A 17805-nucleotide genomic window follows, 5' to 3' on the forward strand; every position below is an offset into this window, starting at 1 on the left:
GGGAGAGGGGATAAGGCATTTTTAAAAGTCTGGAGCAAAGCTGGGTTCTAGTACCTACATTAGGCCAAGGCATTTCCTCAAATGGAGAATTCTAGGCAGGACCTTACCAGTCAAAGGAGGGGGCAGCAGGGAGAATCAGGAATAGAGTATATTTGAAGAAAGCAGGAACAGAGTGGATGGGTCCTGGGCACTTCCTACAATGGTGGCAACAAGAAGAGGGAGATATGGTGTGATAGAAAGAGCACCGAACCTGACTTTTACTGCTCTTCTATTTCCTCATTTTAAGAAAGTCACAAACCTTTCTGAGCCTTCTTTCATTAATTCTAAATTGGAAATAATATTTGCACTACCTACATAGGTCAGTAGGTGGATAGAATGCTGGACTTTGGGTCAGGAAGGCTACTTGATCCTGCCTCAGACCTGTAATAGCTGTGTGATCCTGGGCAAGTCATTTAACCTCTTTCAGACTCAGTTTCCTCATCTGTAAAGTAGGGGATAATAATAGCACAGGATTGTTATGTAGACCAAATGAGATAATATACATAAAGCACTTTGCAAATGTAAATGCTTAATCTTCTTATCAAACGATTGTTGTAAGGATTATGTGAGATGATGCACATGAATTATTTTACAATCTAGAGTTGTATAGGTGTAAGTTATTATTCTCTTACATCCTTTTTCTCAGTGTCCCAGCAAGGCTTAAAACTGCAACCAGTGGAGGAAATAGATAGTTGTGTTACTGTTTCAGGAGGTACCTTTATCGCTATCCCTAGACTTAAAACATCAGCATTTGTTGAGTTTAAAGATACCAGATATAGAATTGGTAAAAGATTTTTTTGTCCTTACAAGACAACTGTATTGTTTTGTTTGAAGCAAGGAGGTAGAGGGGTGGAGAGAGTGGACAGAAATCTGGACCTGTGAGTTCAATACTATCTAGTCTTCTGGTGTATAGAAATTCCTTCTGATCCAGCTCAGCATCTTGTCTATAAGTTACAGACTTAGAGTTGTTCATGGCATTGAGATTAAGTGACTTAACCATGATCAGAGCCAGTAGGTGTCAGAGGCAAGACTTGAGCCCAGGCTTCCTGACCCTCTATCCACTACAATCCATATTCCCTTTCTAGACTCTCTTAAAATCCAGTTTTAGCAAGTTTAGTAAAACTATTCAACTTATCTCTGGCAGCAGCGCCAGACTAGATTCTAGACTGATCTTATGCAGCTAGTTCTAGTAGAAAGTCCCTTAAGAGTTCAGGTCAGTGTTTGGCAGACACTAAGTACCCCAGGCCCTCTAGTGACTAAAACCTCAAAAGAAGTGTTGAGAGTAGCAGGGAGTTAGTAGAGGCTCTCCAGGGTTCTTGGACTGAGCCAACAGTCCTCCTACAACTATTGAGAGAATGAGCAAGGACCCACAGACAAGTTCCAGGACCAACTAACCTTTCTCTGAGCATGGTGCTTAGCCAGAACCACACTGGAACAGGCATTTAACTGTCTTCATTTAGCTCCCTGCCCTAGACTTGGAAACCAGTATGGTGGTATTAGACTGACCTTATGACAGGCACATTCCTAGATTATAAGGTCTATGAAGACAAAAACTGTGTTTGCCTATTTTTGTATTGAAGGATAACTAACAATATCTCCTACATACTGAACGTTTAAGAAATGTTTGGTGAATGAATGAATAAATGTGAATGAAAAGATACTATGCCGCCTTGCCCCATTTAGCAGAGTAATCCTCTCCTAGTCAGGTTACTGCTCAGTTTAGAGAGGGAGATGATTGGCTGTGGCTTCCTAGGGCTTTGTGACCCGATGAAAGGGCTACTCTAGCACTTCTGAACTTACCCCATCCCTGACCTACACATACTCCCCTAATGCAACCCCAGAATAACCTGAATGTAACCCAAGGAGGTGGGGGGGGGTGGCTACATAAAATTTCCAAACATTATTTCAGCCCATACTGTGTCTGAGCAGGAAGACAACAGCCCAGTGACAATGGGGCATGGGCCCACATCAGAAGCTGGAAATTTTTTGGCAGATTCAACAGATTGAGTGTGTGCTGTACAGGGGTTTCACTTCTCTGAACAAGCTGCAGTGGTTCCAGCCTTCCTACCTGGTAGGACGAGATCTATAGAACAAGGCAGCAGAAGTGGGGAGGAAAGTGGTAGGCCAGCTCTAGAGGCTAAGCTGCAGAAAAAACCTAGCAACTGTCCTGAAAACAGAGAGGGAGAAAATGGGGATTGACACAAATTTTCATCATCCACTTGGCCAGCCCAGCTTTCCAGATGCTGCCATTTTTCTCCCTGGGCTTAAAGCTTTGTACTCCATGTTACTACATAAAAACTAAAGCTGCCTGGAGCCTTCGCTTCATACATGAGAGCTTATGGGTTCTCTGAAGTATGATACTGTTTACCGTAATCTGCTAAGGAATGCTGCCCTCTGACCATTTCAAGACTGAAACATTTAGATATGGGACTGATGATCATGGTTGGATAAAGGCAGCCAAGGATCAGAAATCTATGTGCCCTTTGGATTAGGGGACCTCAGTCATGTCCTTTATAGAACTATCATAAGAAAGTTGGGAAGTATGATATAGACAGAATTTCTGGTAAATTTGAGAAGAATGAGGGACATCTTAACTGTCTTCAAGTAGATGAAGATTTATTGTGTGGAGGATGATGACCAGCTATTCTCCTTTTCTACTGGAAAGAGAATGAAGGAAACGGAACTTGTAGCTAGAGGACTTTAGATTGGTAAAATAGTAGGACATCCTTGACCATGAGCATTATTAAACAACAGAATGGCTGACTTAAAGTTTCTGTGAGATTTTCTTAGAGCTTCACGAATAAGGAGTTTAAATCTCTAAACTTAGATGCTGTCCTCCTTAGACCCTAAAGAAAGAGATCAAGACTGTTAGAATGTCTATTTCTCAAACTCTTTACTTGGCCCAGCAGCCCATTTCTTCCCCCCTCCATTTGGCTGCCCTAGACAAGATTTGAACATTGAACTTCCAGTGTATTACTTTACACAGGAAGCTTTGAACATTCGCTATAATATCTGTGAGTTGATTTATCACAAAATAAATATCTGCCACTGTGGAGCATGGAATTTCCAGGCATTAAAATATATTTGAAATTATAAAAAAAAAATTTAAGTATCCTTCATTGTACCCATACACACAAGTTCCAGTTGGCCTGCCTTACTTACCTTGCTACCTTTTGTTCAGGATCTCTCAGCATTAAACTTTTTCATTATTAGTAGAGAAGTTCCATTCAAGGGATCACCTTTACCAAGAGGGTCCTAGAACAGGGAGTGACCTGACAAGGTCACATAAAACCTTGTAGACAAAATCTTTTCCTCCTTCCTATCCATTCTATGGCTGTCCTTAGGAACCATGAAGCTATGAAGCAGGATTTTATCCTAGAGTCCAGTTCCCAAGTATCACCCTCTTAATATAATAGTGACAATACAATGGTCATCTGTCATAACTTGTAACAGTCACCATATGCCATAAGATGATTGTAAATAAAACCAGGACCTGCAACCAGAGGGACCCTTAGAATCATTGCTGATGAATCAAAGCCAACTTCCATGGAAAATTTAATTTCTCCAGTCTCCATGCTTACTTCCAGAGAGTATCCACCATTTGTCAAAGGATAGGTACCCACTGCCAATGATCACAGAAGCAGAGGCAGCTGACCTGTATGGCACTAACCATTACTTAATCTCTCCCACCACAAGTTATTCTTGTCTAAATACAGCTGTGAGGATATGTGTCCAGACTAAGGTGGGCTGGGGGAAGAGGGAGGAGAGTGGTACGTTCCAAGAAAGAATGACCCTGGGAAATGCAATCCTGAGGTATCCCTAACCCAGAAGACCCTCAGATTGCTCCAAAAAAGAGCTGCCCCAGAGTAACAGTTTGTTCAGTAATTGCTCTTGAGGCTCAGATTCTAGAACCTAATATTTTGCCATCACCTGAGAAATAAGTTATCACTGGAGTTTTCAAGATCAAGAATGCCTACTGCCATCATCCCCCTAGTCTTAAACCCTCTCCCTCATCCCAAACTCTTGGAACTGTCTCAGAATTAGAACAGTCTTAAATTTCAGGTGTGGCAACAGGAAAGTCTGTTTTTAAGGACCAGAGCTCCCTCTACTGGTCACAGCACAGTTGTCTTCAGAGCAAAGGTCTCCCAGGAGCCTGGGAAAGAACAAAGGGGGGAAGAAAGACAATTATGGCACCCCCATTCCTGCCAGGCCAGATCATGAAGGAAAGCTGGGCTCTCTATATTCTCCCTGTGAGAGGCCCCTAGAAGTCTGGGATGATCTCTTCCAAATCCCAGTGTATAAGAAGACCAAGAAGTGTCCCTAGGCTGAGCAGAGCATTATCTACCCAAGTGTCAGTGAGCTGCTTCTAAGGCAGCAGCCCTAGCTGATGTCCCTAGGAGTAATACAACAGTGATGGTATTGAGCTTTGGAAAACATCAGTTCTTTCAACTGTGTTTATTCAGGTACCGCATTCTGACCCAAGACATTATTATTTAGGATCCCAGGCCTAGGCCTTCCCATTAGGGAAGTTCCTGGCTTACCAGGGGTTGCTCAAGACATTTCCTAAGGACCCTTCAGCATACATGGCTGCTTTGAGAACCCTGCTATCGAGAGCTTTAGTTGTGTCTTAAAAAAGAAGTTTGTGACTTTTATTTGGTAAAAAGTCAACAGAGAGGTAAAATTCCCTTAATTCTCCACCACATCACCCAGAACATCCCACTATATGCCACTGCAGCAAATTCCTGATAACCCCATGCAACAGCTAGGGCCTCCTGTGAATATTTAACCATACCACCCCTGAGCAGCTGCTTCTAAAATAGGGCATTTGGACCTAAATCTAACCCAATCTTGTAGAAACCCTAAGAAAGATTACTCTCAAGCTGGAGGGCCCTTGAAGTTCAGTTTTGTTTAGGGGATAATTGGTGATCCATTTCCATCTAGGACCACTGCCTCTTCTTTGCCATATACTAAATTCCCCAAGTGGTACAGGAGCTGTCAGCCTCTGGATGTTCCAGGAAGCACCACCTTGTAAACAAGTCTTTCTTGATCCCCTCAATTGCTCATGCCTGCTCGTTAGTGTGTATGTAGTTATATAAGTACATGTGTCTCCTAGTGGAATGGAAGCAAGCTCCTTAAGAGCAGGAATTGTTTCATGTTGTTTTTGTTTTTGTGATCCTAGCATGTAGCACAATGGCACTTGATCATTCTTTATTCCTTAGTCCAGGAGTGGGGAACCTGCACCCTCAAAGCCACATGTGGCCTTAAGGCTGGTTTGGATTCAGTCAAAGGGACACACTTGAGGACCTGGAGAGCCACAAATGGCCTTGAGGCTGGTTTAGATTCAGTCAAAGGGACATACTTTTGAGGACCTAGAGAGCCACATGTGGCCTCAAGGCTGCAGGTTCCCCACCCCTGCCTTAATCCCTTCACTAGGCCTAGGACTAGACCAAAGTGCCCCAGGTACCATCTTAACTAGATGAAGTTCTCTGGCCTGACCCAGTGCAAATGTATATAGCAATAAAGCAACCCCTAGAACAACCCTTCCCTGAGGGATAGAGACCAGAAATGCCTTCAGCCGTGTCATTTACCTAGACACATTTTGTGATATCTCAGCCATTGGTGTTCTGCTCATTTACCATAATGGCTTTTGCCATATTGTCATCTCAACCAGTTCTGGGTATTTCAGTATTACAGACCTTTAGGGACAAGAGAAAGTCGTCAAATTTTCCATCCTTCCAAATGTAATCGCACCTCCATGAAGCTGCTTTTGCACTGGCTTTGACCCCTCATTTAGCACTTTATGTTCTTGTATCATGTTGTTTTTCTCAAAGATGAGGATGTAAACTCTCTGAAGGCAGGGCTTTCTTTTATGGATCTTATTGAATATAGCACAGTACCTGGCACATGGCACTCAATAAATCCTTATGAATTCAGAATTTACTCCTCAGAATATTTTGCAGATGCTGCCTAGGGGCAAAACACACCTTTTTCCTTTCCTTTCTCAGGAGACTAATACAACTCTTTCCTTTGGCTAAGGCATAGACAAGGTCCAGTGGAATTCTCTAGACACTGACCCAGCCTTCTTTCTGTCTCCTAATAGCTGGGGTATGGCCGTCAATGTGTACTCCACATCTGTGACCAGTGAGAACCTGAGTCGCCATGACATGCTTGCTTGGGTCAATGACTCCCTGCATCTCAACTACACCAAAATAGAACAGCTGTGTTCAGGTAAGAGAATGGCAAAGCAGGGATTGGAGCTAGATGTAGAGAGGAAGAAAGGAGTAGGAATCACAAGAGTAAAATAACTTGAGAATTAGAGAAAAGGGGTATGTAGTTATAATTGGGGCTGAATCAAGCAGCAGAAGCCTGAATTAATTTACCAGATTTGTTCATAGAACTTAAATAAGCAAACAAAGTGTTTAATCAAGGGGAAGGTAAAGTTGCAGAAGGAAAGAAGGTAATGTGGGAGCAAAGGGAAGACTGAGAAGAATAGGAAGAACAGGGAGGCAGATGAAAGTCCTCAGCACCAAATTGTCTCCCAGACTTTGGACTCAAAAGGCATTGATGTGGGGGATCTAGAAGAAGAAAGAGCTGGGGAAGGAAAGGAGCTAGACTGTGGGGACACTCCTCAAGTCAGGCATCCCAATCCGCAGGGGCTGCTTACTGCCAGTTCATGGACATGCTCTTTCCTGGATGTGTGCACTTGAGGAAGGTGAAGTTCCAGGCCAAGCTAGAGCATGAATATATCCACAACTTCAAGGTGCTGCAAGCTGCCTTCAAGAAGATGGGTGTTGACAAAGTAGGTGTCTGTACTCAGGAGACCCTGAGGAACCCTGGGGAAGAAGACAGTTCGGCAGCCACCACCACAGCAGGGGCTGATGGAGCCATTTGGGTCCTTCTGCAACCTGCTCTGGCCCTCTTCCCTCCCTCCCTTGCTTCCCACCCCAACTCCATGGGAAGAGAATCCAGCCTTGGGGGCCATATTGAGAACCTCAAGCCCTTTAAATAGTGTCCTGAGATGCTCAAAGTCCCCAGGCCACTCTAACGCTACCCACAAACTTCCTCCTACCTGAGCTCTGCATATCCTTAAAACTCAGGCTTTCTATAATCTGGTTCCATTTAGCTGTTATTCCTTGGTTAGCCCAAGATTCTCATCTTAACACCTTTGTTCACTTAGTGTATTGATTTTTCCTTCATCCTGATCCTCTCCCCCCAGGGGAGAAAGCTGTCTCCAGTCTGTGGAGAAAGGGCTTGTCACTGCTGCGTGCGTGCGCACGCACACACACACACACACACACACACACACACACACACACACACACACACACACACACACACACACACACACACACACACACACACACACACACACACACACACACACACACACACACACACACACACACACACACTGGGGGCTGGGCAGTGGGGAGGGACAAAATGAAATGCTGCATGTTGGCCCCAGGGAGGTGCTCTATGATACAGAGACATTGCCCTAAGACAAAGAGCTTAGAAGGGCACATGGTGAATGCTCTCTGCTTATCTGGTCTGTTTCAGATAATTCCTGTAGAGAAATTAGTGAAAGGAAAATTTCAAGATAATTTTGAGTTTATTCAGTGGTTTAAGAAATTCTTTGATGCGAACTATGACGGAAAGGATTACAACCCCCTACTGGCACGGCAGGGCCAGGATGTGGCGCCCCCTCCTAACCCAGGTGATCAGATCTTCAACAAACCCAAGAAACCCATTGGCACTGCAGGTAACGTGCCCCAGCTGGGGGAGGGAACATGGGGGGCCGAGCCTAGAGTGCCTGTAGGGCCGGCCCCATGCCCACCAGCCTGGAGGAGACTGTTATCACGGAGTTCAGATGTCACCTACACTTGTAGGAGAAATCCAGCCGTAGGGTGGTGATGGACAGGAAGGGGTGGGTGTTGGAAAATAGCCATTCACCTGGAAGGTGGCAGGCAGCTCAAGGTAGGAAACATGATGCATTTCTTCCTACTGCCTGAGCTTGATCTGTGGAGCCAAGAAGGAAGAGGTGACAGCTGGTCTCCTCAGCCAGCTCAGTCAGGGATCCTTGCTCCTTTTGCACCCAGTGACTCAGGGCACCATTTTTACAAAGGCCAACCCAACCAACCAACTGGCTGTGGGTTCTCTCCCTTTCCTTGCCCATATCGGTCCAGGCCCGTGGGTGCGTTCTATCTTCACTCATCCCCAAAGCCCATTGTCTTTAGTACCTAATCAGCAGCAGCTGAAATGAGAAGTTGAATGAGCTATACAGTAGTGGAGAAGGAAGAGAAACGGGAGAACTGAGAGGGATGGGAATGGAAAAAGAGCAGGGACTCCCATCAGATGGAGTCCACATCTGACTCCGTCATAGCAGAGTCATCTCTTCTGCTTGCACTGCCTCCCCTACTTCCCACCCGCTTGCTTTGCACAGCAGCAGCAGCCAAATCCACCTAGGGAGCAGCAATAGAAAGGAAGCTAACCACTGGCTGGTTGGGGCAGAATATTGGGAAAGTCTGTGGGCCCCTCAGTTTGACAAGATCAACCTGACGATGGCACAAGTAGAGGGAAACCCAACCCTTAAGCAGACAGAGCAACTACTATGAGCAAAACACCATAGGAAAGGGAAACAATGGCATTCCTGGGGAGAGGAGGATGGGGCCAACATAAAGAAAGGACCAGAAGGGGGATGGGCCCAGTTTCTTCTGGCAGTCCCATCTCCCTGGGTGAGAGAGAGGACATCTGGGAGTATCTTCAGCTGTGAAAGCCCAGGGTCTCTCCTGATCACGACCTGGCCATGAAGGAAGATAGATTTTGGGTTAGGAAAGGCAAGAAGTAGGGAAAAACTTTGCTCACCTGGAGCCCTACACTTCCTGGGTCTGGCTGCTCCTCCCTGAGCTCCAGCTGTTGGTAGGGGAGGACCTGGCTCTTCTCCATCCTCTCTTCTCCCCACTCTCCTGCCTCCTCCCCCCCCTTCACTCTCAGGCCAGCTTTTTTCCCTACCCCACTCATTTCCTTCTCTTATTCCCTAAATTCCCCAAAGGGGTTTCCCTGGGTGTCATAAAATCACACATAGCTAAGAACTGGGGCTCAGATGCTTCTGTCTGACTCCCCAGTCAAGCAGGGGAGGGGAGAAATGATTGCCTCTTGCATGGGCTGCCGGTACCCTTGCAGCTGCTACAGGAGGCCACCTCATGCTAAGCTGAGTCACTGGGCACAACTGGCCTGTTCTGATCCTTCTTTCTGGACAGTTCCCCAGAGGACGTCACCCACGGGCCCCAAAAATATGCAGACTCCTGGCCGGCTGAGCAATGTGGCACCGCCCTGCATCCTTCGAAAGAATCCTCCCTCAACACGCAACGGTGGTCATGAGGCTGATGCCCAGATCCTTGAACTCAACCAACAGGTCAGTGTGGATACTGGCAGGCACCATGTGTGTCATGTTGCTCACAGTACCGCTGTTCGCAAGGCTTGGTCCTTCACAACATCTTCATGGTAGAAGAAGAAAGTATGGCCTAAGGAAGGGGGAGGGGCTCCAGATGGGTGACAGTCATTCTCTCTCTAAGCAGCTACTGGACTTGAAACTGACGGTGGATGGGCTGGAGAAAGAACGTGACTTCTACTTTAGCAAACTTCGTGACATTGAGCTCATCTGCCAGGAACACGAAAGTGACAACAGCCCTGTCATCTCTGGCATCATTGGCATCCTCTATGCCACAGAGGTCAGCTCTTTTGCTCTGCCTAAACCCCAAGGCCTACACTGGTGACTCCACTTTAGACCCCTATAGTAATTCTTCCCTACCCCACAGACCCACAGCCCTTGATACATACCCCTCTTTTGTCTCCGCCATCTGCTCTACTTCTGTCTGACTGTTTTCTTTTCTAAACCCCTCCCCTCTTAGGAAGGATTTGCTCCCCCCGAAGATGATGAGATTGAAGAGCATCAACCAGAAGACCAGGATGAGTACTGAGGAGAGCACAGCCTGTGCCAGCCCTGGTTGATTGCACGGCTTTCCCCGTGCTTCCCCCCCAACCCAACACATTATATCCCCCCTTCCCTCATAGCCAGTCGGCCAGGTGCTTTGTGTCAGTGCCGCAGCATTGGGGAGCCCCAGAGAGCAGGGGTGGGTGGGGGACAGGTGAGCAGGCACGGGGCCCTGTACATAACATGGCACTGGCCCAGGTGGGCAGGACCCCATGCTCACTCCTCACCTCTATTTATTTCCGTTGTCTCTTTGCTGTGTTGGTCAACACTTTCTAGGGTGATATTACTGGCCCATTCACTCCACCTGCCCAGCTCCCCTAACAGCCCACAGCTGTATATTTGACAGACAAATTCATTGGTATATTTTTACTTACTGGATTTTCCTTGCACTTTACCTGTTCTTTTCCCAGGGCTATAAAGGCCAGGGGCTCCGGGGCATCGAGCCTGGCTTGGCTCCCCTTCTCCATTGCCAGGGGGCCAGGTTAGGGCTTACAGATCCTTATTTATTTTGTCATTTGACTTTCCAATGACTGAAGGGCAGGTCCAGGGTGGGGATGGGGGGGGAGTACAGGATAGGTTCGCAGACTGGCAAGGGCTTGGGAGGCCAGGGAGGAGGGGAGCACCTAAGGGGTGGAATTATTCCCACCTGACACTGGGCCCACCCTCAATCTTCTGCTCCTGGCACTGTAGCCTGGCACTGCCCCTGTGTCCCTTCCCCCACCCCCAGCCTCCCATTCCTGCAGCTTAGTTCATACCACACGGACTCTGCCTGGATCCTGCTGTATGTCTGCCCTCCCATCGTTCCCTCCCTCTCCCTTGCCCATTCGGGCCACCCAGCCTGCATCTGTGTTCACTTTTATTTAAAATAAACTTGTGTGGTAAAAGTTGGTTCCATGTCTTCCTCTATTGAGCCATGGGTTTCCTTCACCCCCTGAAACAACATTGTCACTCTCAGCACCCAGAAATTACAGTCTGTCCTTGCTCTGACCTGGATCTTAACACCACCACTTAACAGAAATGTCTTAGCAAAATGAGGGGATGAGAACATTTGAAAAGAATCAAAATCAAGCTACAAAACAAAAGCAAGTGAAAGTCTGTAGGAGGATGGTTGTGAGGAAGTACCTCCTACTGCATCACAGTAGCTCCTTTTACCAGAGGTGTTTGTGTGTCTTATGGATGAAGAGTCCAGATGTGCAGCTGAGATGGATAAAAAGAGACTGAGAAGAAGGTGGCCGTGGTTAAGCCTTTCTGGATTTAGGTAGACTGGTTCTCAAACAATTATAATAGCAGCTAGCATTTATATCGCACTTTAAGGTTTGCCAAGTGTATGCTGAGTGATGGTGTGGTCATCTTATTTCATCCACCTGTGAGACAGGTGCTATTATTATCCCCATTTTACACATAAGGATGCTGAAGCTGAAAGTGATTTTCCCAAGGTCATACAGGTTAAGATTTTCCAGGTCAAACACTTCTCTACCTAGACTTAGTCACTTTATCTTTCTAAGCCTCAGTTTGCCTATCTAGATTTACTGAAAGACTCATCACCAAGTTGCCTGTAGGATGATGAATTTTTCTATTATAGCATCCCTCAAAGATCATCTCCTAAGACACAGAGAAAAGAAGTAAAAGCAATATTGTCAATGGAGTATTATACAGGCATTTCTCTGGGAAACATCAAAAGCCTGGCACAGGGACATAATGTGTAGTAGTAGTGAGAACTTCAGTTATCTGGACATCTGGTGCAGTTCTTTGCCCAAGGCAGAGTTAACTAATAATTTCCTAATTTGCCTTAATGCTATTTAATTTTTCTAAAGGTAGAATAACTAGAACACAGAATGAAGCAGAATATTTTCTCTTGTATTTTGTTTTGTTTGGGTTTTTCTCATAGTTTCTCCCATTTATTTTAATTCTTCTATGCAATATGACTAATGCGAAGATGTGTTTAATAAGAATCTTTGTAGAACCCATATAAGATTGCATGCCGTCTCGGGAAGGGAGGAGGGAGAAAATCTAAGACTTATGGAAGTGATTGTAGAAAACTGAAACAAATAAATTAATAATAAATAAGAAAAAAAGAAAAGGTAGAATAACCTATGAGAAGGATTTCTATTCTGGACCTAGCTATCAAAAACAAGGAGGAAGAGTTGCTGGAATGAAATGATGGAGCACTGGAAGGCAGTGACTACTTCATCTTAGAATTTGTAACAGAAGAGAGGAGGGATGGTAGGAACAAGCCAACAAGTACCAAAGATGATGGGAGAGCAAATTTCAAAGAGTTCAGAGAAAAGAGAGTAACAAATAAAGGATCCTATGACCTAAAATTCTCCAGGGCAAGTCAGCCTAAGAAAGACAGTTCTCAAGAGTGTCATTATAAAGAAGTCAAAAGAACATCCCAATGAGGAGGAATTAAGGGAGTTATCTAAAGAAACTAGTATGGATTCCCAGGGAACCAAGCAACCGTCTTGGATTTTTCCAAGTACAGAGGAAGAGGAAGCAAGAGTAAATAAGGATGAAGACAAAAGCATGGCAGGATCCTAAAGGAAGAGAAAGTGGCAAAAGCTCAGGAGGAGCTGAAGCTACCCAGTAAACTCAGGGATAACAAATCAGAGTTTATTTTGATTTGGGGGGAGGGGAGATTAGCTATATTGGGGGACATAGGAGGATCAAAGAAAGGGGCCAAAGAAAAAACAACTGTTTAGAATAGATGAGAGAATAACAGGACAGAGAGAGGGGAGAACTAATCAATCTAATCTTTGCTTCCATATTCTCTGCCAAGGAAAATGATCTTTGGAATAGAAAAGATAAAAAGACTTCATAGGTATTTGATGCCACAGGTAGATTAGAAAACAGTAAGAAAGCACCTGGCTGTTTTGGATGAGTTCAATTCACCAAATCCTAAATGGATTATATTCTCAGACAATAAAAGAACTCAAAGATGAGAGGGCTCTACCCCATCAGAGATCTTTGAAAATTTATGGAAAACAGGCAAGGTACTGCCAGATTGGAAAACAGATGCCCCAATTTTCAAAAAGGAGAAGAGAGAACTATAGATGAACGAATTTGACTTTGACTCCTGACAAATTTATGGAGTGTTATATTAAACCTTTGGTTAGTAAATGTGTAGAAAAGGAATTAATGCTCACAAAAAGCCAGTAGAGCTTCACAAATGGACTGTGCAATTTGGGTTCTGGAAGCCTGATGATGAAACACCTCTTCCTCAGCAGTAAAATGGGAAACCACAGGTGCAGAATGTGCAGAATGTGCAGAATGCTGCATACAAGAGTATAATCAGACCAGTACTTCAGGGGACTACTGTAAAAATTGTTTTGCTAGATTTTAGTAAAGCATTATTTTTGTGGAAAAGATGGTGTTGTAGACTAGATCATAGTACAATTAGGTATATTTTAAGTGGGTTGAATGACTGGAGCCAAAAAGTTTACCATCAATTTGAAGGTAATCTTTAATAGAGTATACACTAGAGATCAGTGCCTTGGTTCTGTGCTTTTGTTAAAAAAAAAAATGAACAAAGGCATAGAGGGCATGATTTTCAAATATGCAGATAACAGAACTTGAAAGGATAATACACATGTTGTTTGAGATTAAGAATGCAAAAAGAACTTGATAGGCTAGAACACTGGACCAAATCTAAGATGAAATCTAAAAATGATAAATGTAAAGTTTTATGATAGGGTTCAAAAAGTCAGTTTAACCTTAACCATGGGAAAAAGGTGAGAAAATGCACCAGTGAGTTTCAGAGAAACCTAGGAAGATTTGCATGAGCTGATGCTGGTGAACTGAAGAGAATAATTTATATAATCACAAGAACATTGTAAAGACAAACACCTTTGAAAGACAAAAACTCTGATCAATATGATAAACCATGGTTCCAGAGGACCAATGATAAAACATAACACTACCCATCTTATGACAAGTGATAAATACAAGATGCAGAATAAGATATCAATTTCTGAACATAGTAAATATGGAAATTTGTTTCACGAAATTATGTATTTTTGTTACAAAAGTTTGTTTTTTTCTTGATGTGAGGAGGCAGTGGAGAGGGAGAGAAAAATTGCTTTTTTTAATTTAAAAAAAAGAAAAATTATTTTTAAAAAATTCAAAAGAAAAAAATGCACCTTCCTCCAGAATGCTAGATTTGAAGTCAGAAGCCCTGAATTCAAAATTCAGCTCTGCCACTTACTACCTGTTTAACCTTGGGCAAGTCACTTAAACTCTCTGGGCCTCAGTTTTCTCATCTGTAAAATAAAGGGGTTAGAATTAGATGATGCCTTCTAAGCATTCTTCCGGCACTAAATAGATCATCTTTCTTTGAAAAGGTGTGAGTGTAAAATGTTATATATACTGTCAGATTGTTCATGTGTTGGTTAAATTTATTAAACTGCTTTTTCTCTTTTTATTCTGTTTAAATGGATGAGTTGCTACATAAGGGACAGGGAGAGACAGGAAATGAAGATGGGAAAAACAAAAGTTATAAAAAATGTTAACTTCATAAGCATAAGATAGGGGAGGGTAGCTAAACAGCACTTCTTCCAAAAAAGATCTAGGGTATTATATATGTGCATATATACGTACATATATACATATGTAAATATATATGGTATAATTTAGGTTTATTGGTGAGTTCTCTGTGCATCCATATCAGCCTTGAATAACTCCTATTCTTCATTTAAAAAATTCTCTTTTGTATCATTAGTCATACATTTAAGTTTTCCACCTCTCCTCATGTAAAATTTTAGTGCATGGAATTGTATCTACTCTTTCTCTGAACTCTTTGAAATCTTTTCTCTCCAAATCTAGGATGTCACTCACCTTTCTATTCCTTCCCCATCACAAATGCTAGGGAGTGGTCAGTTTTCCAATATTTCAACCCCAATTGGTATCAAATCTAGAACAGAATTTCCCTTTGTTGATTTATCCACCCTTCAAAAGATGAACATATCTTTAGAGCAAGATAATAATATTAGTTGCCCTGTTTTTGGTAGAAAGAGAGCTCCAAAGGGTATCTAGATAATTGAAGTTACTCTTATTATATCAAGCTTCTATTCCAAGTTCACAATCTGTTTCTAGAACTCATTTATTTCTAATTTCTGTCTAGTCTATAGCATATTCCAAAGATTAAATCACTCCTGTTTTTCAAATCATTGATCTTTCCCCAACCCAAGTCCTTGCTCTGATATCTAGATTTCCTCACATGAATATTCTTCACCACAGTAATTACCATGCCACAGCCACTCCCATTGGAATTACTGTTAAAGTTCATGGACTAGCAGAACCACAGAATTTTAGAGATGAAAGTTGTCTTGATGGCTGTACTTGTATCCTCCTCTATAACATGTAACAAAATGGTTATTAGCCTTTGCTTGAAGAACCATGTGAGGCAATCAATTCAACTTGAGTCCCCTTGGCAAATCCGTGGGTTTACTTTCACTACAGTGTTTGAGCAAAGAATGCACGACAACTTGAAGTGGCCTTAATGGATTCTTGTTCAGATATGAATTGGACAAGGTAGCCTCTGCAATCTCTTCCAACTCTGAGACTCTGTAGTATACACGGGGCTGTATACCCATGCTGGGCAAACCCTTCTTCAGCCTTCTGGGGCCAAAACAGAAAAAATCTAATGTCTCTTCCATAGGACAGTCCTAGACTCTACCAGAGCTTCTTTTCACAAGGTTAAACATCCCCATTTCCTTCAACTTATCCTCCTTATGATAGACTCAAGACCTTTCACCCTCCAGCTGCCCTCTGGACACACTAGCTTATCAATAGCCTCCTTACACTGTGTCCCCCAGAACTGAGCACATTAATCAAGATGTGGTTTGACGAAAGGTAGAGGACAGAGAGGCCACCACTTCCTTTTGCCTGGAAGCTAAGCCTCTCTACTTTTTAGCAGCTGACCCATATTAATCTGGCAGCACACTAAAACCCCTGGAACTTTTTTTCAGACATATTGCTGTCAAGCTATGCCTCCTGATCTTGTATTGAAGATGAATTTTTGTACCCAAGTGTATGACTTTCACATTTCTCCTGAATGGATTTTATCTTGTTAGATTCAGCCCAATGCTGAATATTTTTGGATCCTGACATCCAGGACATTAGTTATCCCTCCCAGTATAATTTCATCTGCAAATCTGATGAATATCCCATTTATGTCTTTATAATAAAGTCAATAAAAATGTGAAATTGATATAAAGGATAAAATCACAAACAAATTACAGGAGAAAAGGTGATACCTTTCAGAACTACAGATATGGGGAAGGTTCTTGGCTAAACAAAGCTTAAGAGTAAAATGGGGCATTTTGAAACTATGATTGTCTTGATGCAACCAAAGGTCACAATAGCTTTTCCTGATGCTCCATCACATGGCTGACTCAAAGAACTTACAGTCTAGGTACTCTTTCTCCTATCACCACAAGCACCCTACAGCTTTCTTCTCTATTGGAAAAGAGTGACTCCAGCTGTGGGACTAGATTAAAGGCATAAGGAAACCAAATGATCTCAGAGGCCATTTAACACAACTCCTTCATTTTATAGATGAAGCTGTGGGAGGTTCAGTGAGCTGCAGAAGGAGAATGTGAAGTCCAAGTCTTCTGACTCCAGAATTTGTGCTCCTTCCATGGTGTGCAAAAACATCTCACATTTCTACAGCACTTTAGAATTTGCAAAACAGCTTCCTCAGAACCCTGTAAGGCCTATGCATTGCTGCCCCCATTTTAGAAATGAGGAAATGGGTTCAGAGAGATGAAGTCAAGGTCACACTTCTAACATCTGTTGGAACTGGGACTAAATAAAGCCTAAATCATCTAATTCCCAGTTCACTGGAGTAACATTATAAGAACCTGAGTTGAGCTGGGCCAACACGATCCTTAATTGGTGCAGCTCCAACCTTCAAATTCAGAAAAGAGGAACCATAATAAAAAAAAATAGAGAGCAGCTAGGGGGTGCAGTAGATATGATGAGGGCTGGAAAGGGGGTATGAAACCCCCACAAAGACCAGGGTACCAGGGGCAGGTTGTCTGGAGAAGAATTCACAGACTCAAGCATTGTTGAAGTCAAGGTAAAGATTTATTATGCTTTTCAGTAGGCAAGAGTTCTTAGGGAACCTGCAACCTTAGAGGGGTACAGGGAAAGTTTATATAGGATATTCTGTAGTATCACTTGTGCCAAATATGCCAACTAAGTGTTTTGGGGTGGGATTAGGGAGTGGTTAAGGAATGGTCAGTTCTTAAAGGTATCTTTTGGTATCTACTGCACAGATATTTTACCCAAAATGCATTGGGAAATAGCCCAAGGTGGGGGCGGGGTACCTGGAGGGGTGGTTTTAGGCCTGAAACATCACTAAGTCAACCAATGGTCAGGGCTGACCAGGAAAAACCAGGCTTCTCTCATCAAGGTCTCATTAGACAAGATTAATGTAAGGGAGAATAGGTATATCTAAGTCTAGGATACATATGATTGGTCAGTGGGTAGTGAATGTCATTATGACCCAGTGCACAGCTAGTTCAGTACACAGCTGGTTCAAACTAATGAGTTCTGTAGGGGCAGCTGGCTACTGGAGCAGGAAGGGAGATAACAGTTGTTGCTAGGGCAGGTTGTGTCCTTGGGCTGGGGAGAAACTGTCTGATATAATATTTTGAGGCTAGGGAGAAATGTGATTTTTAAAGAGAAATATGATTTTAGAATTGGGGCCCAAGTACATACACCCAAGCACCCAATCAGATAGAGTGCCAGGCCTGGAGTCAAGAAGACCTGTGTTC

General features: G+C 43.4%; 1 protein-coding gene and 1 long non-coding RNA gene across 9 annotated transcripts in view; one reads left to right on the plus strand and one right to left on the minus strand.

Moving 5' to 3' along the window:
• The window catches only part of MAPRE3 (microtubule associated protein RP/EB family member 3), an 81140-nt gene extending 70226 nt beyond the window's left edge, over positions 1-10914 (plus strand). For 4 of the 8 annotated variants that reach the window (XM_072633961.1, XM_072633955.1, XM_072633954.1 and 1 more), the window contains 6 exons: positions 6140-6267; positions 6693-6838; positions 7597-7798; positions 9297-9451; positions 9615-9767; positions 9948-10914. In XM_072633961.1, the coding sequence (XP_072490062.1) occupies positions 6147-6267; positions 6693-6838; positions 7597-7798; positions 9297-9451; positions 9615-9767; positions 9948-10016 (846 nt within the window). In that variant the 5' untranslated portion in view covers positions 6140-6146 and the 3' untranslated portion in view covers positions 10017-10914. Of the gene's footprint in view, positions 1-1873; positions 2111-6139; positions 6268-6692; positions 6839-7596; positions 7799-9296; positions 9452-9614; positions 9768-9947 lie in introns of those variants that run through there. The other 4 variants (XM_072633959.1, XM_072633958.1, XM_072633960.1 and 1 more) reach the window with 3 other exon arrangements.
• On the minus strand, positions 7630-10079 carry LOC140520182 (uncharacterized). Its single transcript, XR_011972422.1, has 2 exons — positions 9877-10079; positions 7630-8836 (listed from the first exon to the last, which is right to left on the minus strand). It is a non-coding gene; the product is annotated as an uncharacterized lncRNA (long non-coding RNA).
• Positions 10915-17805: the final 6891 nt, after the last annotated feature.

Source organism: Notamacropus eugenii, chromosome 1 (assembly GCF_028372415.1).
Source record: "Notamacropus eugenii isolate mMacEug1 chromosome 1, mMacEug1.pri_v2, whole genome shotgun sequence".
Taxonomy (NCBI): Eukaryota; Metazoa; Chordata; class Mammalia; order Diprotodontia; family Macropodidae; genus Notamacropus; species Notamacropus eugenii.